The sequence below is a fragment of the Apis mellifera genome, linkage group LG2 (assembly GCF_003254395.2).
Source record: "Apis mellifera strain DH4 linkage group LG2, Amel_HAv3.1, whole genome shotgun sequence".
In the NCBI taxonomy this organism is placed as follows: Eukaryota; Metazoa; Arthropoda; class Insecta; order Hymenoptera; family Apidae; genus Apis; species Apis mellifera.
This window is the reverse complement of record NC_037639.1, coordinates 14,160,591-14,182,877: the sequence shown is the minus strand read 5'-3', so window position 1 is coordinate 14,182,877 and position 22,287 is coordinate 14,160,591. Positions and strand designations below refer to the sequence as shown.

The 22,287-nt window shown below is 40.6% G+C and overlaps 3 protein-coding genes across 6 annotated transcripts; 1 reads left to right on the top strand and 2 right to left on the bottom strand.

Annotated features, from left to right (window-relative positions):
- The first annotated feature begins 480 nt into the window (after positions 1 to 480).
- On the top strand, positions 481 to 5,290 carry LOC100578654. Of its 3 annotated transcripts, XM_026446412.1 has the most exons (5): positions 481 to 655; positions 873 to 1,006; positions 3,372 to 3,620; positions 3,704 to 4,152; positions 4,238 to 5,290. In XM_026446412.1, the coding sequence occupies exons 3-5, from the start codon at positions 3,385 to 3,387 to the stop codon at positions 4,768 to 4,770; spliced, it is 1,218 nt and encodes a 405-aa protein (XP_026302197.1). In that variant the 5' UTR covers positions 481 to 655; positions 873 to 1,006; positions 3,372 to 3,384; the 3' UTR covers positions 4,771 to 5,290. The 3 variants fall into 3 exon arrangements, with proteins under 3 accessions (XP_026302197.1, XP_006568967.1, XP_006568970.1); XM_006568904.3 differs by lacking the exon at positions 873 to 1,006; XM_006568907.3 differs by lacking the exon at positions 481 to 655 and having other exon boundaries at positions 762 to 1,006; positions 4,298 to 5,290.
- Positions 1,602 to 8,461, bottom strand: LOC408666. Of its 2 annotated transcripts, none has more exons than XM_016910900.2 (6): positions 7,908 to 8,461; positions 5,395 to 5,500; positions 2,995 to 3,200; positions 2,797 to 2,907; positions 2,393 to 2,574; positions 1,602 to 1,948 (listed from the first exon to the last, which is right to left on the bottom strand). In XM_016910900.2, the coding sequence occupies exons 1-6, from the start codon at positions 8,100 to 8,102 to the stop codon at positions 1,792 to 1,794; spliced, it is 957 nt and encodes a 318-aa protein (XP_016766389.1). In that variant the 5' UTR covers positions 8,103 to 8,461; the 3' UTR covers positions 1,602 to 1,791. The 2 variants fall into 2 exon arrangements, 1 of the variants encoding a protein (XP_016766389.1); XR_001702230.2 differs by having other exon boundaries at positions 1,731 to 1,948; positions 2,311 to 2,574.
- Positions 8,462 to 11,669: 3,208 nt separating this feature from the next.
- Positions 11,670 to 13,307, bottom strand: LOC100576949. Its single transcript, XM_006568909.3, has one exon. It carries the CDS (start codon positions 12,126 to 12,128, stop codon positions 11,856 to 11,858), a length of 273 nt encoding a protein of 90 aa, XP_006568972.2. The 5' UTR covers positions 12,129 to 13,307; the 3' UTR covers positions 11,670 to 11,855.
- Positions 13,308 to 22,287: the final 8,980 nt, after the last annotated feature.

The following is a 22,287-nucleotide window of genomic DNA, read 5'->3' as shown; positions in this document are numbered from 1 at the left end:
GATAAAAAAATAGATAAAAAAAAAATAAAATAAAAATAAAATTTGTATATACAATATAATTTTAAAAATTTTAATCACAAAATTGTCTTACTGATTATTTGGTAAAGTTTATTAATTCGATTCCCAATTGGAAAAACGTAAATTAGAGATTTGTAATGAAATATTACAACTGAAAATTCAGAATAATTCTTGTTAATTGTGTACGTAATATCAAATATTAAAACGAAATAAATCGAGAGATTTACCGTTAGTATTTAGATTATAAATGTAAATATAAATAGACGTATGCGATACGTCATTAATAGTTATTGATATTTAACTTATTAATAATTCATTTTTGTAAAAAAAATTTGATTATTTTAGTTATATCGTGTATGTGGCGTCATCTATAGTGCATGATTGAAAGTACAATGTTTCAATTTTATCGAACAGATGGCAGTTAAATATAGTATACAGTAGCGTCAGTTCAATTGTTGATAACATTTTTTGTATACAAAAAATAATATTGACATGAAAGTAAATATTTTACAAAAATCTTTCAAGAAATCCGTTAAATGTCACATTCAGTACAAAGATTGTCTCGAGATCTTTAAGATATAAGACAATAAAGAAAAATTTTATATTTATAATTTATTGTACAAGGATAATCAAACAGGTAATATTTTTTATTGCAAATTTTATTGTGAAATGAATTATAATAGTATTTTATGTTTCTTGTCACACCCATAAATGAATTTTAAATTCAAATAACATTTAAATATTTCATATGTTTTGCGTGTACATATTGCAGTAGATATGATCGACCGATTTAGTATTCTTCGCGCCATTTAGCTATAAACATTCCTGAAAAAGAATTTTTGTTTGTTGTATAGCACCTAACTTTAACTGTAATTATAAAAAAAAAGTAACAAAATAAATTGTAATTACATTACAACAATGGAACAATTAATAAAACGTCAAAAAGTTACAAAAGAATCAACTATAACAGATATTACATCTTGTATTAGTAAGTAAATGTTTTTTACAAGTAAAATTATTTATTTGCTAATATTTTTAATATATTATTAAATATTTTTTTTAAACAAATTTTTTTTAAACAAATTTTACAAACTTTTTATCTTTATTAAATTTTTTAAATTGATTATGTATCAGATAAAAGTGAGGTTATGTATATAATTTTTGTAAATAATTATTGTATTTATTCGTATAATAATAACTTATATAACTTATTGTACAATATTTTAGGGGAAATATCTGATTCGATCTCGTCTATAAGTGAAAGATACAGAGCTGTTTTGAGAGTTAATAAAGCAGTGGTTTTATATTCCCGAAATGCTAAAAAAAGGCAGGATTCAACCTTAAATGAAATACAAAATAATCTAAAACAAACAAATATAGAATAAAATTAATAATAAGACCAATCATTGTATATTTAATGTATTTATATTTTTTTATACATTATATTAACAAAAAGGTACAAAATAATTTAAAAAAACATAGAATAAGATTAAGAATTGTACATGTTTTTTAAATGAAAAGAAAATTAATAAAATATTTTTTATAAATGAAGATTAAAAAATGATATACAAATAATTTATATTAAATAATTGTATTTCTTTATATTACAATATTTTTTGATATATAAAAATACATTCATTTATTTTTTGCAATAACTAATATTAATATTAATATTAATACATAAATAATATCAATACTTTTATGTATAACAAAATGGCACAAAGATAAGAAATTAAATTGTTTTAAAATTTAGCCTATAAATGACCAATCTGATTATTCTGGATCTGGTTTAGGTTTTCTTCTAGGATCATCTGAATCTAGGGCAATTATTACCGGTGGTACATTATCTGGTCTTTGTGTTTGTCCGAATCTATAATCAGAACCTTTTGTGGATGTAAACCATGTTCTAGATAGCGGTACTTGCAGGCATCTAAAATATTTTTAAATACTCAGAGTTTAAGATAATATGTTATTCTCATAATGGAAAATTTATATTTTGTTAATAAACACACAGTGTGCATTCATGAATTCATGTATGAGAAAGTAGTATCATTATTTTAACTGTTTTAATTATATCAGTCGAATAAAATATAAAAGTAAGTAAAGCATTTAAGAAAAAATGTTAATGAAGAAAATTTGATTTAATGCAATAATGAATATAAAGCAAATAAGCTATGTTAATTTATGCGATATAAGCGGAAAAATAAAATATTAAGAAAAAAGAAAAAAAAAAGGTAAAATATTAAAATAAAAAACAAAAAAAAAAGATTGGATGCATCATGCACAGCTTACAAGATATACAAGATAATAGAAATGCAGCAAAGAAGGAAAGATGTTATTCCCGTATTACAAATCCTTGTTGTTCCGTTCACACCTGCATGAATTTTGGTCGAAATAAAAACCAGTTGAACATTCCTGTGTTTCTCTGCAAAAACAGCTACAAAGATCTGGGTGCCACATTTTTATGTTGCTTTCATTACACTTTTTCTGTTCATCGACGTTGTTGCACGCACATGTACATTCCTCTGGTACATAAGACTGTTTCTTGTTACAGTCCTGAAAAAATATCACACGTTACATTATTTAAAAATTTAATCATTTTGAAAATTGAAAATTCAAATCTTCCGATTTAAACTAATTAAATTATCGAAATAAAAATTCATTGCAGCTAATTCATCGCAAATTATACATTAAGATTTGCAGATTGCGAACCGACTTATACTTATACTTATATAGTTTAAAAAGGAAGATCTCAATTATCGACTGTTCTCAAATTACCGTCTCCTTTATTTTGCAGTCACACGTGCATTGCGTGTGCTCCTCTATCGGTACGATACGTTTGCCTTGATATTTTAATTTACCACTGGATTCAAGAATTGTCACAAGAATCTTTAAATATTAATTAATAACGTGATTAATTGGAATAACATACATATATATATATTTATCGATAACATTCAATCAAATGTGACTTACCTCGAAATTTCGAATTTCCGTAGCCGTTGGTTGACAAGAGAGGAGTGAGTGTGTACAACAACCTCCGCATCTTTTGATCCGTGTGCAAGTTGGATAATAAATAACAGATGGCTCATTTTCTAATAGAGGAACTGTTTGCAATTCAGGCATACACAAAGCTTGATTTGGTCGCTCGGCATTCGAACGTTCAGTTTCTCCCATTCTACCTGAAAGAAGAACCCGTTCAGTGACAATTTGAATTACTCAGAGGATTTCCCTTTTCTTTACCTCGAATTCCCATGTCTAGTTATGTCTAGTTCAATGTGGTTTTTGTGGTTTGACGTAAGAAACATCATTTCTTGGAAACATTTTGCCATAAATTTATCCTACTTTTTCAGATAATTAAGAACAATGGAAAATTTTGTACAAGCAATTTCAGTTGCGAATAGTTACTTCGCTTTGGCCGATGGTCTCGCCGACGGTATACACAATTATCTTTCGGAGGATGTGATTCTCGATTGGTTTGGATGGATAGTCGAAGGTAGGAAAAACGTGTCTGCCTTTATGGAATCTCACGATTCGAGGCATATATTCTCCTACATCGTGCCGACAACTAACATCAATTACAAAAAGAAAAAATTGAAACGGTAAGGTATATAATATAAAATGAGGTTATAGAATAATTTCGTGGAGGAAAAAGAATGTTAACCTTACATTTTTCACGTTCAAGACTTTTCAAGTTTCGATCGTATTGTCGTCAAAATCATCAGGAATTTGTAAAAAAAGATTTCGTCGATAATAATAAGGAGGCGAGGGACGACGAGTCGTTACATCGAGAAGTGGAAACTCGGTCATCGAATTGTGACTTCGTAACCAATGTTAATCAAAATGAAATCGATGCAAAGGAAATCAGCGCGATGAATGACGCGTCTTTCGATGACGATTTGAGCGAGGGTGATCTTTTCAATCTTTTTAAGCTTGAGATCTCGACGTCCAGCACAGAAGAGATCGAGGAGAGCATTAATAGGATAAAATTGGAAGAGGAAATGGCACCAACCATCAAAGCTATCAAGAGACAGAATGGTCCAGGAGATGAAAACGTTGTCGTTGGATTGAGCACACCTAAATACATAGAGACTTACGGCGAAATGGAATTCTCGCGGAGATATTGGAAACGAGGCAAGAAATACACTTCTTTCAATCTTTTTTTTTTTTCAAATCTTCGGAATCTTTTGTATGATTCGAATTTTAATTTTTTCATTAGGAATAACTAGATTGAACAGCACAATGAACATAACAGATATTTTGTTTAATCGTACCATAGATATTTGCAATGCGTATTCCGTGCCTATGTCTAGTGTGCACACTTGGAGACGGCCGTGTAAGTTACAAATCGCGTACAGCACCGAACATCCAACTCTGAAATTATCATCGAATAAAAAAAATACGGAAAAAGATAAGGTGCGATTTGGACACTCCACGATCAGATTGCCCACCTTGGAGGAAATCAATCAAATTAGCGATAGGCTAGTGCCGAATACGGACAATTTCGGTGGTTTTTTGAAGAACACCGATTTCTTCCAAGATCTCAAAGATTTCATAAAAAGTTTGGAAAAAGAACCCTGTAAGTTATTCGATCCTTATTACGTGGAGAAAAAACTGATGTTTGACAAACCAGAGGTCAACGCGAGTCATTGTAACGATAAGAAAAAGAAAATGTTTCTATATAATTATCAGATTCATCTGATAATATACGAGGATAGCGAGAACGAGCTTTGCAAGAATTTAAAAAAGTAAAATTTTTGAAAAAGTAATAATAGAGAAATTCTAAGCGAGAAGAAAATTATCATATCATTTTTCTAGAAAATTCATGCGAAAATCGTGTTCTTTTTTTTCTTTTTTCAATTTCTTTTTTACTAAAAAACTTTTTTCGAGTTAAATTTTTGCAATTTACAAGTTATTCGCAGATTTTAAATTTGAATGAAATACTTATATTAAGTATATCTTTTTATGCTGCGATCAATTGAATGATCTCACGTTCACTGATAATCAAGTTTGAACGATAAAATTGGTAGAAGATATTACAAACTTTAAGATGTTTATCTAACCGAACAATATTTGCATCTATTACAATTGATTTAATAGTCGTAATAATTTGTTCTTCAAATATTCAAAGATTTACGAAGTCAACTGTACTTATTTACCGTGATGCTTCACGGCGTTTCTTTTTCGTTTTTTTTTTCAAACGCAATTTTGTAATTTTTGTTTTCTTTTAATAATCCGAATAAAGTGCAATTTACAAGGTCGTGTAACAATATATTTGTTTTTCGCAATGTCACGAGTCAACCGGTTTTTCTTACGTACTATTCCTTTCTATAGATCCATAATTCCTGTTAACAAGTTATTTAAGATCATACTTACTGCTCGAGGAGAAGAAAGATATATCCTTCGGCACATCTTTGACTAATTTAAGAAAATCGTCTCTCGAATTAATGGAACTGATTTTCTTGGCTAATTGTATCGATTTCTGAAAATAACACGAATTTTGGATAATAAAGGATGGAATCGGATGGAAAATTTTTTTTCGATTTTTTCCTCCGTGTCGCAAAATTATCTGGTTTTCATCGTTATCTCGATTAATCGATAGTTCGATTGATAATAAATCCAATAATAAAATGATCGATAATAAAAATGTTTCCATAAAAGAAAAAAAGAAAAAAATTATCATTTCTGCAGGTATGGTATTTGTTATTGTATATCTACGTGATTGTTAAACGGAAACAACTTTAAAAAAAAAAAACATATTAACCGGTTCTTGTTTCATTTCTTTTTTTTTTCGGAGTTGGAATTTCCAACTCAATTGTCATGCATATCAAGGGATGCGAAATGAAAGAAAAAAACTAATTGAATAATAACACGACGCATTATTCTAGAAGAAATATACGTCAAGATCTTTTTATTTATGACGTTATCAATCGCTTTATCAATCGAATTAATTAGTAAGAAAACACGATAATTTGAAACGAAAAAAAAAAAAAATTGAATAGAATAATTTTAGATGTAATTATCGGGATATTTCCGATACAATATCTTATCAATGAATCATCGATCGCGGACACTCTCGTGAATGAGGCAATAATCGCAGGATCTTAACTCGTCGAAAAAATCGATATCTTCACGAGTGTATTAAAATATCGTTTAAAAAATATTTTTAAAGCCGAAACGTTGAGCACGAAGGTGTATAACTCGATGCGTTCTTCGACCTCGCGCGCGTCCACCATTCCAATCTGGAACAGGTTTTAAACAAGCCGGTATCGCGTGCACGTTGAAAAAAAATCAGCAAACGCCGAATCGATTAGGAGAAGCATCCTCGGTGTTAACGCGAGCTGTTCTCGATCGAGGCGTTTTCCCTTTCGAACGGTTGTTCCGAGCGGCGGTGACGTGGCCAGACGCGATAGATTTCATCGATGATAATCTCGAGCGATATTTATCCGTTCCGTATCGACCATGAGTTCTTCATCATTTTTGCCAGTCGAAATACTTGCGAGAACGAGCGCTGACTCGGATCGATAACGGTACGGCGAGCATTTTAATAAACGTATTACGCACGTTGCACAATTTGCATAAATGAGAAACGCGATGTCCCGAGACATTGTACTTTCCAAGAACGTCCTCTCGACGCTTCCCAAGAATTTAATCGCCGGCATTGTAAGGTCGTCCGTCTTGCGCTGCCTTCGCGCTCCAACCGTATAACCCTATTGCGACAATGAAATATTGCGCGCACACAATGATCGTGACCAAACAAATATTATCTTCGCGAAAAAATAATGTTTATCCATCCTCGATCGCGCCGAAAGGATGGTTCTCGCCTTGCAAACGATAACGCTGCGCGCGCGCGCCGCATTATTTCCTAATCGTTTTCCTAACCTGAATTTCTCTTTTCTTCTTCTCGTCGAGTAGAACGTATAAATAAATAAATAAATACCTATCGTTCAATTCGTATCTATAAACACGAGTTGATAGAAATCGATAAATCGTTTCGATAAAATTACGAAAAAAAGAGAAAAATTCGCGAACTAATCGAGTAGGTATTCGCACGGACGGTTGTTGGTAATCAATTATCTACATAACGAATCACAAGGTATTGCGACAAGAATTCTAAGTGTGTCGTGCACGGCGAGGTTTTCACTTTTCTGTCTCGATCTCTCCTGCCGCTTCCAATACATCCTTGACATTAGTGGTATATACACGACCTTCGTATCTTTTGCGGGGAAAAAACGATCTCGATACTCCCGTTCTCGCGCAGGATTTCGTAATAACAATCGTCATCTGTCGTCGACAAAAGGAATCGCCGCCACGTTTCCACGTTTATCGCTTACGTTAACACCGACGATGATAATAGAAAAAAAAAAAGGGGGCCACCGCTATTACGGTGACAACAAAATCGAGAAGGATTTCCGCACAATTTATCGCGTAATTCGCCGCTATTTTTTCTTTTTTTATTCGCGACAAAATATTCGTGGAAATCGTTATCGCCAGAATTTTAAATTTTACACGAAACGAGCGAGCGAAATAATAATCGTTGAATAACGGTATGTTGTAAAAAAAAAAAAAAAATGGAAAGAAAAAAAATAAAGATAAAAATAAAAATAAAAAATACAAACACGCGATGCCAAAGTTATAAAGATATCTTTTTCTTCCTTTTTTTCAGAGACTATCGGATCAATTTTTCCTTCCTCAAATTTTTACCGCTGCCGCGTCCGTCACGTACGCTCTCCTTAACAATGCTACGCGGGATAACATAATTGCGCTATTTATCAGAGTGAAAACGTGGGAGTGTTGCAACGCTGTTCCTCGACTGTGTACCACGACTGTTCCCGCTCCGTTCGCGAAATAATACGCGCGTTCGGATGAAAATGATGCGATCGATTTACCGCCAATTCGCCAATTCCTCCTCCACTCGGCCCGCCCTCCAACGCAGGATTCGCCGTTTCTCTCCCCCGATCGGGGAACACTATCCTTTGGTCGGGGTATCTGGTATCCTCGAGTTGAGCCATCACCAGTCCACAAGTCGAGAACGAACAAATCGCGAAGAAACGGAGAAACGTTCTACACTTAGAGTACGGCATGTCTGGCTGTCCACCCGTGCTCGAAAAAAAGAAAAGGGAATCGAGTTCTATCCTATCCTATCCTCCGGTCATAAAATATTCACCGTGTTGCCACTCTTCTCTGAAAACACGGTAACACGTGGCCCAGATGATCGGCCAGCAACTCGTGGCGATCCAATATTGCGGCGGTAAATTCGGGGAAACGGTGATCGTGTTTGCAACACGATCGTGTTTATCCACCCGACGTGTTTCGCGTGTTTCGCACTCGATGCACGAGGAAAACGGAAGGAAAGTCGCACCTGACCAGGTTCGACTGCGCTCGCGCCGCGATCGACTGCCGAAGCGAATACGTCTCGGCGCGTATTTCTCGGCTGCACACATACACGAACGCGCGCAAGCGCACGTACACGGATCATGAATCGCGCGTACGGCTCGTGGTTGCAATACACCGATAATAGTGTCATTTTCATTTTCTCTTCTCCACCGATCGATTATCGTTCGACGATAAGTGTTTGTCAATAAATTGTCGTAGCATTATCTTCTTCGGGAAAAATTATGTTTTTATTTTTTTTTTTTATATGTTTTTTTATTTCTCGCTTACATATTCGCCCGTATCGTTACGATCGATGATAAGAGAGTTTATTGTGCAACGGTACGTTGCGCGCTACGATTCTGATATGAACGGTGAATCCGTTGGTCGGTATTCGGGTTACTAGCTCAAATTTTGATTGCCGTGATTACCGGGGCTGATTACTGGAAGAAGAAGCGTGGGTGTATAAATTTGCATGCCGGATCGAACTATTCACGGATTGCCCTCCATAACGTAACTATCCTTCAAGGTGTTGCGTTAAACTCGTTTCGCGAGGATAACGCAATGTGCTGTGGTAAGATGGATAAACTTTTTCGTCGAATCTTTTTTTTCTTTTCAAATTCCAACTTTATTTTTATCCCTCTCTCGAAATGCAACTCTTTTTTGTATTTTTTTTTTTTGGTTTAGACTTTGAACGAAAATTCTTCTATCTTTTTATACTCGTATTCGTTGAGCATCGTTTGTTCAAGACGAAAGATAGGTTATCTTACGATATATATTCTCGCAATCGAATTGTAATAAATTTTCATTTTTTTCATTCTAAAATCGTGATTAGATTGTTCCAATTTTGACGTGTTTTTCACGCGTGATCAATTCTTTCGCGAAGGAAAATTTGTTTTTTTCCCTATCGGACGATCGGAACGAAAGAAGCAGCCATTTTCTCACGCGAACCAAGATGAATCGCGATACATCGATACTCGCGCGCCTCTCATCTCGAATTTGGCGGGAAGTTTGAACGTAAATTCGATTAGCGTAGCATTATTTTCTACAATTAACGATCGTTGAAAGACAAAAAAATAAGAAAAAAAACAGGCAAAACTTTTTATCGATAAATTGTTATTTATTTCATTGTCACTGTTAAATTATAAATTAGATATCCGAATATATACGATATAAAGAATAGATGTTTTGATTAGTTTCTGTTTAGTGCAATTCAGTCACTTTCAGAAAACTTTGCAAAAGTTTCTTATTATCCGGATTTTACTGAAACAGAATGAAAATAATGCAAAAAATTTGAAGAAAGTTTTTTTTTCTCTCTCTCTCTTTTTCTTTAAAAAATATTTTACCGTTTTACGTTTGAGCGAATATGAGCCTCCTGCATCCCACGTTGCGAATGTATCTGTATCCTGGCGGGCATTTCTTCGCGGTTGTGTTCTTCCTTTGTGGAAATGTCAGAGGTCTGGATTCGTGCATGGTGACGAAAATGCACAAAAACAAGACGAATAAAATGAGACGTAACGGCGCCATCCCGTCACACGTAAATTACGAACGATTTTGATGGATTGTTGCTCGTTAAATTTTATCGTTTTACACCAAGTTATCGCGGAGGAAAGAGTTGAAGACTGATGCAGAAGAGATGAGAAATGCGCGCAATATATTACTTTTACCGCGATTCCCCCTTCCTTTTTTTTTTCTTTTTACGCATTATTCGCACTAATTTGCGGTTACAATTCGTATCCTGATCGCTCATAATGCGGTTTGTATTTGATAATTACGTACGATATTTTCGAGATATCGTAAATTAATCATTAGCAAGTAATGAACATTTTTTGTAGGTAATATATTCATTAATGTATTTATTTGCCTTTGATAATTTGATTAGCAAATGGAATCGTCAAATGAAAACACATGATGATAAGTTTTATATGTATATTAGATTATAATTTATTGATAAATTTTTTAGAAAATTATAGTAATATTACATTTAATATTATAAAACTATTCGTGATTATAACGATTTATAAAAGTATAAGTTTTTAGTAACAGAAAATGGCGATTCATTTATCTAATGCAACTCATTTATTACTTTTATACGTTAAGCCACTGAAAAAAGTGAAAACATTTTATTAGTTAAAGTTATATTCAAGTTGGAAATGTTTCTTATCTTTATTATTATTATTTTTTTTTTTTACAATTGTTAGATATTTGGAATCGTTTCTTGAGCGCATCAATTAAATTTTGTAGAGCAAATATAAACAAAGAAAGCAAATAATAGAAGAAAGATAGAGATAGAATGAAAATGGTGGAATCAGCGCCATCTTCAGAGTGCCGCAAATGAAACGTAGAAAGAAAGGACAGAAAATGGTAGGAAGAGGATAAAGATAGAACAAGAATTGATCATCAGCGCCATCTCTTGAACGCCAAAGACATTAACCCTAAGTAGGATATAGAGAAGAATCGAATAATAGCGCCATCCATTAGATATTAAACACATCTAATTGAAAATGATCAGAAGATGGCGCTAGTTCTTAATTCTTACTCTATCTCTATCCTTCCCCTACTATTTACTTTCTTTATTTACGTTTCATTCGCGACACTCTAGAGATGGCGCTGATTCCCATATTTTTATCCTATCTCTGTCCTCCTCCCATTGTTTGCTCTCCTTCTCTAGACTCGCTCTTGCCGCGTGATCAGAGACGAGATGCACAGTACGTAGTTTCATAATTTTTCTTTCGAAATTACGATGCGTCTTAATCTTTGATTAAAAAAAAAAATGTAAGTATTTGGAGAATAAAAGAAAAATATATCAAACGTTAAATCCACTCTCGTCCAACATTTTTTTGATCTTCTTCATTACTCGATCTTCGATTTATCTCTTCGTTTCGTTCAAAATTGTTTCGAATCTTTCATTCATTCGGTATCGCTACACATTACTCGATTTAGATAACGCTCTCGCATTCTCGTTCATTATCATCGACTTCACGCTCAAGAAAGAAGAAGAATCCTGTTGAAACAGAAGGGTAATAGTTAGACGATGATCTATCGTCGGGTTGCGTAAAATTTATCACAAGTCTCGACATTGAATGGCGGCTATGATTATTGTTATTATTACTATTACGAACGACGCATTTGTAATCGACAATTCGAACAGAGATTAAAAAATTACGGTATCATTTATCATTGCCTCGTTAATTCGCGAACGATTTCCATCTCTTTCAAAAAACAATCGTAGTCGTTTATCATGACAATTCTATCGGTCCTCTCATTTTTATTTTCTATTTTCTCTCTCTCTCTCTCTCTCTCTGTCTCTCCGTTACAATAACAAAAGAACGAAAAAGGAAGGAATATCAAACGAATATCCTCGACGATACACTCCGATTACAATTACCTAATCGTGAACGATCTCTCTTTCCGTTTTCTTTCTCAGACGCGTGTATTTGAGATGAGATAGAATTTCAACTTACTTAAAAGAAAGCCCTGCAGCGATTCCCGACCTTCACTTTGTCCGGTGGACAATTGACCGGCACATTGATGAAGGCCCCTTGCCGAAGGTTCTTTGTGTTGTTGTTGGTGTTGTTGTTCTTCGCGTTGAACGGCACGAATTTCTTCTCGAATTCGTCCGACGAAACGTCCGACGAAGCAGCCTCTGCGACGGTTCTTGACGGCAAAGCAACGACATGGATCGCGCACAAGAACAGAAACGATACTGCCATCGACACGATCCACCACAATTTCATGATCAGGACGATTTTGAAATTTGTCTCTCTACGATGAATCAAGTCTTTTGATTCCACACGGTAAATGTGACTACTAAGAGTTTCCAATTGCAATCCGATCTTTGGATCGCCGCGCAACGTTATCTTGCAAAATTTTATTAATCGCAACGACCGAGAATTTTTTCGTAATTCTTCAATTCGATTATATCATCGTTTCGCTAGCTTCGCGTATTTATTTTCATGAATTGACGAAAAGATTGTTTCAACTCGATCCTCGATGATGGAATTTTGCTTGCACACTGACGTGGAAAAAGCATGATGTATCTTATCAGTATCGTTGATAATAAAAACTGTTATCCTGCGATATTCTTTCTATTATCTACGTTACTATTATCGATGAACAAATTTAATATTTTCCGTTTTATAAATTATTCATGATTTTTTTACACTTCTCAAGATAATCCAATTTTTCTGTTCGGTTGCACGGATCTCCTTCTATTTTCAATATTTTGACAATGGATAACAAAAAATGCAGGTTTGCATTAGAATTCTTATTAACACTGTGTTTAATGATTTGAATCGTGGAGTTCGAGTTGTTTGTTATAATGTGAGTATCATTCGAGTAGATGGTCTGAAAACCGCAGACGAAAATCAGATAGATCGAAAGCACCACGAACACTGTATTCCAATAGCTCATCGTTTTGGGATCACGCGAATCGAATCACGCGTAATCTTGATCTTCAACGGTTTTATCACGGTTTTATCACGGAGAAAAGATAGAAACGAAACGGCGACCGAACGACAATTTTCACGCCAACGAGTTTCGATTCCCTATTTATCACACACTTGTTTTCATTTTCATTTCGATAACCTTTGCCGATAACTTTTTCGCGATTAACGAAACGTCAACAGAGAGCCTGTATATTTTCCAGATCGAAACTTGTTATTAAAAGTTAAAATTGAATAAAAAACAAAAAGAAAGTAATCATAGTTCAAGAAAGATTAAACGATAGTTTTTATCGACGGTGTAAAATATCGATTTAAATTTTCCATTCACGCAGTTGCGTCGAACTGTAATATCATCCCGGACGTTTAAATCATCGAAAAATGATATTTAATATACATTCACGTTTTCGATATATCCAACGTTTGTCTCTCAATGTGAAAAGTCGCGTTGCTTCGTCCTCGGTATTCCTCGACTGATTTTCTTAAACAATTGGAACGGTCCGTGGCGCCATCCCGTGTTCGCAGCAAAAGTAATAAAATGGTCGTCGCGTCGCGCGATAAGAGAGGCTGCCTCGTGGAGACGTTAAACCGTGACAAATGGTTAGTCGAGCGGAGCGTTGTGTCGCGCTAGAAATTTTTCTCCTTATCACGAATACCGGACTGTTTCGATCTTTCACCTATTCCAACCAACGACGTTTCTGCCCGCCGATTAATTAACCGGAGAAATTTCTTCGCACGGCGATCTTCACGGCGTGTCTCGTTAGAATCGCGAACCTTTCCTCTTCGTGAGCTGCTCCTCGCGATCCTTTCCATTCTCGTTGCTCATTGAGGAGAATAATCGTAACACGTAATGATTAATAAGATAGATAGATTCTCCAAGATAGATTCGTTTTTGATGATTATTTTTTAAACATTAAATATACACGTATATATATAGAAAATAGCTGAAAAATGTTTATATCGTTATAAACATAACCTAATATCGTAGTCGAATCTTGCTATACAGTCTTTTATACAACACTTTGTGCTACATAACCTTGCGCGATAAACTTGGAGGATTTTTACGCGAATAGAGGATAGACATGTGTTTGATCATTTTTTAAACATTAAATACACACATATAAAATAGCTGAAAAATTTTTATATCGTTGTAGACATAACCTAATATCGTAGTCAAACCTTTTAGTCTTTTACATAACACTTTGTGCTACATAACCCTATGCGATAAACTTGGAGGATTTTTACGCGAATAAATCGCGTTATCTTTTCCCTCTATAATTCATTTCGTTTTAACGAATTGATTTCGATCGGGATACGGAACGAGTCAATCGCAAATCGCAATTATCTTCGATTTATCTATAAAGTTTTCGAGAAAATAAAGAATCGCGAAGGGGGGATTGAAGGAAAGGGGAAGGAAGGAAAGTCAGATCAGTCAGTGCCTTCGCTTCGGGAAAAACGATTTCGATTATCGCTGGAACCCGATCTCCACCGTTTCCTCGCCCCTTCGATTTCGTATTCAACCAAGGGGTTGAATTTTCCCCACGAGGGGAATATTATATATATATAGACCCGCGCACGTCAACGATGCTTCACATGTCCCGTCGATTTCTCAAGGAAAAACGGGTAGAAAACGGTCAGATTTTATCCGCGATTCCGCACGAGCGAGGAATATTTTTCACCGATGATCGATTCCGGATCGTTCAGAAGAAACCTCGCCATCCTCGATGATACGATAGCGCCATCAGAAATCTCGACTAAGGTAATGGGAGGAAGGCAATTGGAAAATTTCCACGCGTTCGACGAGACGTTCCCACGAGGAGAGGGGAGGGGGGAGCTAGAAACGCGAAATAACGAGGGACGATTAAGACACGACTCGACGAGACTCGCGTTGCTCGTGTCGCTTCCCCGTTCCTGGACGTGAGACTGGCCGTCCGTCGTGTCGTGCACGAACCTGAACGTAACGATTACTCGAAACGTAACCGTTCGATTCCCTGGTATAATTGTTGACCGGTTTATAAATAATACAACGCTTCCTCCCGAGGGGGGAAGGAAAGCAGGAGTGATGCATGGAGAAATCGTTTCCGGGCGCGTGTCGCGTACGAAAATTAATAACGCGTAATTGATCTGGAGGGGGGGAGGGCAAAGAGGCGGCGAGGGAAGCGCGGCGAGAGAACAAGTCCCTCTCTCGAGAGGGTTTGGAACCGGTATTATTCGGGGTCGTTCGAATAATTTTCGGCCGAGAGGAGACGCGAAACTGTCTCTCGTGAAACAGAAGATGCTTATCGCGGATCCACTCTCTCGGATCCGTTGGGAAATTCTGCGTGGCATCAAACTGCGTGCGTGTATATACATATACGTGTATCGAGGAGCGGTTACGTGGTGTGTCGGAGAGGCCGGCAGTCCGTCAACCGGGCAGCCAGCCAGTCAGCCAGCCAGTCAGCCGGGCAGGTAGAGGTAGGTAGGTAGGCAGGTAGGCAGGCAGGCAGGCAGGCAGGCTCGATTTAAAAAGTAAATGACTGACGGACTGAGGTCGCCTACCAGGCAATTCCAGTAGCGGGCAATTGCGTGCAAGAAATTACTTGGCAATGGTGACTGGCACGCAAACTCGAGGCGAACGCGAACGGCGAAGGTTGAAGGGGGGGAGAGAGGTGGAATGCCTCTTCTCTCCGGCCGATCCGACGTCACCGTGCATGCGAGCATCATCCGCCCGAATTTCGTCTAAAAAAATCGATTCGCCTCGTAAACTCGGGCGCGCGCTTCGTCCTCCTCTCGCAGCGATCGCGTGATCGTGATCGTATTATTCCTACTTACTTTCCTCGTTTCTCGTCCGTGTTTCGCGTTCTCGAGGAGGGAATTTTTGGAAAATGGAGAGAAAATTTCGGTTGAAGGGAAGGGAAGATTGGGCGCGGAAAACGTGGTTGGCGTGCGCGGAGACAGAGTCGGTTCAGATCCGACCTGGGATAAGACGCGATCGAGACGACGGTAGAAGAAGCAGAAACGTCTTATCGCATCTCGAGCGGCCGATCCCGGCCTACGCCCCTTGTCGGCATTATACGGGGCACGCACACCGATTATCAAAACTGTCGCTTCCTTCGTTACCTTTTCACGGACATCTGCGTCCCTCCTTCCGCGCTCCGATGGACCCGTCGCGTCTCTCGCCGCTCCAACCGTGAAATATGATTCGTTTTCTGGCAGGCTACCTCTATGATGCCGGATTCCGGGTGGAACTCGACCACGTTTAAATGTCATTCCGTTCATTTCAAGCCGGGGGCCCTTTAAGCTCGCCAAACGATTTGCTCCCGCGATCAAAGATTCGATTAACCTTTCCTCCCTTCTTCTTCTTCTTTTTCTCTTCGACCACCGTTTCGGAATTTCTGTTCCAGAGAATTTATATTCTCTCTCTCTCTCTCTTCTAAAACAGACTCGACGACGCACACAATCGGCCGAGAGGAATTATCCGCGGCGGTTAATTTCAACAACGTTTGCTCGACCGCCTAATTTCAACCTTTTAACGCGATCTCCCTTTTCAACGGGATCATAGCGTTAAAAGTTTGCGTGCCTTTTGCCATGAGACGAATTCGTGCGACTGATCTCCGGTCTCGAGAAGGATCAAGGCGGCCGGCGACCTCGAGTTAATTCGAAAATTGAACGCGTGTTCCCTTCGAATTGACGTTTTCATCGCTGCCACCGAGAGCTGTTCCTTCCAGCAGAGAGTAAAAAAATGGAAAAGAAAGGAAGGAAAACGCGAGGAAAAGAGAGAGGAATATATATACACGTTAAGGGATATAGAATGGAAAGACAACGGCGGAAAGAAAGGTGGTGAATGGGAACATCTGCTCGCAACAATTACATCCGCATAACACGGCCGGCTCGTCCCTCGTCCCGCAGTTAAACGGCCCCGCGAAAATTCACGGGGCCGAGGTAGCCTGGAAGAATTATGCCGTTGCACCGACACCGACTGATTTTACGATGCGCCGTTCGCCTCGTATCTAGCACGTCGCCGCCTTATTTTACGAGGCTGCCCCTCTTAACGCCTCCTTAGCCCCGGAGATCGGCCAACACGCGCCCGTAAACGTAAACGGCTCGTACGTTCTCGCGCTGTGAATTTCCAGCCTTGCTCGCCTCGATGATTTCCCCCCTCCTTAGCCAACCTCCTTGATTAAACCCATCTCTTCAGCCTTTTCGTCCCTTTTCGCCGAAAATTTTCCAACAGAAGAGAGAGACTCGGTTCATTGTAATTTTCGATCGAGAAAATTGTTAACGGAGATGATTTTACATTGAATGGAAAAATGGATGAGGAGAAATTTTTCTTTTTATCGTCTTGCGTGTGCGCGGCCAACTCGCGACATTTAACGTGGCTAATCTCGTTCTCGGTATTAGCGTCGTTGAGGTCTTCGTTATTGCGAGATACGTTTCACCTCGGTCACGCAGCAGAGAGAGAGGGAGAGGGAGAGAGCAGGGAAAAGACGGCGCAACGCGTGAAGAGGAATAAACGGGGCGTCTAGTGGAAGAAGAAGCGTGGATCGACTACCCCGTCGAATTTTACGAGCCGGCTCGTTCCTTCTCATCTCGGACGGACTCACCTTGCGCCACGCGTAACCGATGTTATCCTTAAAATACGGATTCGAAGACATCGAACGATCTTCGACGCACACACACATATGTATATATATATATATATATATGTATAGAAAATCGATGTGAGACGAGAGGGATGATGGGATATCTCGCGCTTCGATCCGACACGCATAGACACGGACGGGTGTTAAAAAGTGCGGGCTAGTCACCGTGCGCTACCGTGGTGGAGCCACGGTATCCGTATCAGAGATCGGAGAAGAGATCGGTGGCGCGGATCGGTCGGCGAAAAGTAATTAAAGAATTAATTAAACGGAGGCTTACTCAGCTAAGTTTATCCATCGATCAAGGCTAACCATGGCAGCCTCTTGTTTGCCGCTGACAAAAAACACCGCTACCGAAATCATAGGGAGTCCATTGTAGTCCTCCTCCCTCTCTGGCCGGGGGGGGGGGGGCCCGACGAACCGAACGCAACGCGGCCAACAGCCGTATAACCGACCAACGCCGCTCGGAATAGCATAGGCAGAGAGGAGAGATTGTTCTCGAACCCGATGCTCTCGATCCACCGGTGGAGAAAAGGCGAGAAGAGGAGGAGGAGGAGAAGAAGAAGAAGAAGAAGGGGGAGGAGGAGGATCGACAAAGTAGGAATGCAGCTCGCGTGCTCCGTTCCTGTCGTTACAAATTAGAGTAAAAATCACGAGGAGGAGAATCGTGGCAAATAAGTTGCACAGCGGGAAGGTTGGACCCTGGCTCCGACCCACCGAACAATGCCTTCTCCGCCGTTTCTTTCAGGCCCTGTTTCAGCCTCCTCGCCTCCCCGACCCACCCCGATCGCGTCTCCGTTTCCCTATTCCTTTTTTCCCCCCCTTTCTCTCTCCCCTTTCTTTCTCTCCACCACCTTCTCTCCCGCCTCCCTTTCTCCGCTTTCTTATTCCCCATCCGTGCTTTACGGGGGCTTTAAGGGAGAGAAGGATTAACAACGACGGAAAAAGTCGGGCTCCCTTCGCTATCGTTCACCGATTTTTCCGCGTCGACACGCGTACATCGTTACCTGTCGATAACTCTCCCTCGAGGAAAGAGAAATGTTGCGAGACCACCACCTTCATCGTTCGAAGGAATCTCTCCTTTATTCCTCTTATCTCCGAATATTCGTCTGCTCTCCCGTGGAATCTCTACGAGTATCGATGCGATTCCACTTGCGATTTTTCCGATCTCCTTCTGCGAGAGATCTCGAGCGGAAGAAAAGGGAATCCGGCGTGGAATCCGGGCGCGTAAAGCGAGGAGGTTGTTGGAGGGTGGAATATAGAGCCGGCAGTGAATCGCGAAAGGCTTTAAAGGCCGAGCGAGTAGGCCGGCGAACAAATTGGCCGAGGCGTCTAGGCTGACCGGTAGCAGCCGACAGCTTCTCACTTCGCCCGATCTCTGCCCTCTCTCTCTCCGAGAGAGAGAGAGAGAGAAGCCGACGAGAACCGAGGCGAAAGCCCGTCGGCCATTAATAATTGTTCGTAATAATGGGCGAGGTGAGGCGAGGGGCGGCCGTTCGACGGGGGAGGTTGGATAGAAAAAACGAGGAGGAGGCCGGTAACGAGGCTGACCGATTCACCGTGTTGCCGCGTTGTCGTTGTTCCCGTTCCCGATCTGCCCGTGCGCTCGTGGTGGTGATGACGGTAATGGTGGTGTCGGTGCTACCCGGAGGCCACCCCCGCTGCGTTCCTAATAAACCCACTTGCTGGCGAGATAATGGCTCCACGGTGACTACACAACTCCTCGAGAGAGAAGAGGGAGAGAGAGGGAGAGAGAGAGAGAGGGAGAGAGAGAGGTAGCTACGACTACCGAGAGTATACCCATTACCGGCAAAAAGCAATCGAGTTTTAACGTCGAGCAACGAACGAGATTCGATCTTTGTCACGCTTTTCTTTCCCATTCCACGGGGATACGAATGGAATTCGTCGATACGCGACTCCAAATTATCCCCGCGAGTTCGATCACGATTTTCGTTCCGACCGATCGTAACCAACGATCCGCTTTGCCTAGATCGATTTGGCTATCCAATTTTCGATGACTCGACGAATTCGAGCTATTATCCCTAACAGCTACTGCCTCTGTGTAATATATTCCCCTTCCTTTCCCTAAAGGAAAGCTTTAATTTCCTCTCACTTTCTCGCCTCTAACCCCGAGATTCAACGGTTGGAGATCGTTGCCTCGATCGATACGTTCGGGAAAAGAGAGGATACTCGATCGATTCCTTCTTTCCTAGATACGATCTCGATCTCGATCTCGATCTCGTTAACTTAAATACTATTTAGAAGCTGGGTTTCTAATCAGGGAAAGGAAGAGGAGCACGAGGGAATAAATTCCAGTCTCTTCTCGCCGAACGAATTTGCAGGGGAAGAGGAGATTTTCGATTTCGCGTCACGCGAAGTAATACGTATGACAGCAATCAGTCAGCCGGCGCAAGGGTGTGCCGTAGATCGGAACGGTGGCGCGATCGCGACACCCTGTGTGAGGGATAGCCGCGATTTGCATCGGCCGTGCGCCGAATAATGCATACGCGAGCTCGCTTCGGATCCGATCGAACCTACGTTGTCCAACTAATTACCACCACCACCACCATCGATCGATGTGGTGGATGGAATACATGCGTACCAATAACCTTCTTCTTCGAAAGCGTGCATACGTTTAACAATTCGATTCAAGCACGGAGAAAAGGAATTGCAAATTCTGATCGATTGGGAAAATACGGGAGGGAGAAGGAAACGCAGGATCTAATTCTTTCTTCTTTGTTATTCGAGAGGGAGAGGATCGATGAAAAGGCGCGAGCAATTAACTCCAATGGATTTTTCTTCTTTTATCGTTGTTCCGAGGCGGATGCCTCGAAAGTCACGGTTGATCGCGAAAATCGTCACGATGCAAATGATCCGTTTGGAACTCCGTTCTAGGAATTCTGAGGACAAATTCGTTAACGAGAAGAAGAAGAGAGAGAGAGAGGGTCGACGCGGTTAAGTCGACGTGACGAGACTCGTGATCGCGTGGAAACGTGGCACGGATAGGAGGAAGGTGGAATTCTATCCGGGAATCCGGTGGTATCGCGGTCATTAGGCGCTCGACCGCTATCTTTGTCGCCTCTTCTTCTCCTTCTTCGAAAGAACGCCAAAGATGCTTATCGCTCGCTCGATACGAAATTATGTGCTTCGATACGAGTGGAACGATTCGTTTCGATACGAATAGTTTAGAAATCGAACGGATTCGAGTAAAGATTCGATCCAACTTACTTAAACACACACACGCGTATATATACGCTATCGTTTTTCATTCGAGATACTGCTCGACGCGGTTACGAGTACACAATGTTCCCGTAGAGATCGTACGTTCGAGGGCGAATTCGATTATCGGATTGGCACATAAGAAAGTGCGTTGAAAAGAGCTGGGGGGAGGGGGAAGGAGCGTTGTTAGGCGGCGCGATCCATAGCGATCGATCGGCCAATAAACTCGACCTACTCCATTGTGCGCGAGCTTTCGCGCAGAAATAGGCTGTCCCGTTGCGATCGGGCGTGGATATCGGTCGTCGATGTCGCCGATTTCACCTATTCGAGCCGATAAACGAGCCGAGCGCCCGTTCGGGGTTATAATCGGTCGCAGATATCGGTGGCGAGGCAAGCCTTCGTCGAAACGAACGGGGAGACATTCCACGGCTAGGCGTATCCCGAGAAGGTGTTCCAGGTTGCGCGCCGTCTAATTGATCGGAAATACAAAAGAATCGGGTCGGCACGCCACGACACGGCCTCGTGCGTGTCCACGGCTCGCTTCTATAAACATGCTAATGGCGGTTCCCGATAATAAGTTAGTGGTCCCGATAGTCTCGCGACTTCTCTGCTATATATACATATATATATATATATATATATATATACGTACACGCACGCACACGTAAACGACGACACGGTCGCGCGAGATGCGGAGGAGAGGCGCGCGGATCGAGCGAGAGGGTGCGAGTTTGGAGAGACGGAGAGGAGAGTGGGAGAGACGAACGGATGAAGGAGAAAGATGAAAGGGGGAGAAAGAGAGAGAGAGATGGAGAGGGAAGGGGGATCCGAGGTCTGACCACGAGAGCGTGCTTTACACGCTGATGCGTCCGAACACGTCGAGGCGGAGAAGCAGAAAGAAGCGAAAGTGGCGAAGGAGAAGGTGGTGGAAGAGATGGAGGAGGAGGCGGTGGTTGCGACGAAGGGAAGGTGGCGAAGTAAAGGGACGGGGGGGAGCGAGAGAAGGGGAGGGGGAAGGGTTAGTAGCTCTTGTAACGCTATCAACCCTGTCGCTGTACATCACGTCGACACCATCCTAGTCGACTCATTTCAGCCCGCAAGAGTAGTAGGAGTTGGCTTCTGCGCCATTACTTCGCTCGGTCCTACGTTGCACACGCAAACACGGCCGCGATCGAGCCACGTAGCGAGTAGCGAGCAAGCGAGTAAGTGAGTGAGTAAGTACACGCAGGTTGCACGCGAGGCCTTTGCAGCGAGAGAAAAAGAGGGAAGGAGAAGCTTCGCTTGGAAGCTACGCGCGCCACTGCCGACCGCTACGTACGTACGTGGGAGAAAGCGACCGATTACGCGAAAAAATAACGATCGAACGAATCCGCTGGTCGTAATTCGTTTAGTCCTCGAGGAACGGGAGTAATCGCGCTAGTTTAGCGGGCCAACGATTTTCGAGCGAAGGATTTTTTCTCGCGTGGAAAGTGGAATGTGTATATCTGTATATATATATATATGTATATGGTAGGTATAGGACGAGGGCGTCGTCCTGGGCTGGAAGATCGGGAACCGGTGAAACGGTTTCGGGGCGAATCTCGAGACGTGCGAGAACGTCTGTTTCTCGTGGGATA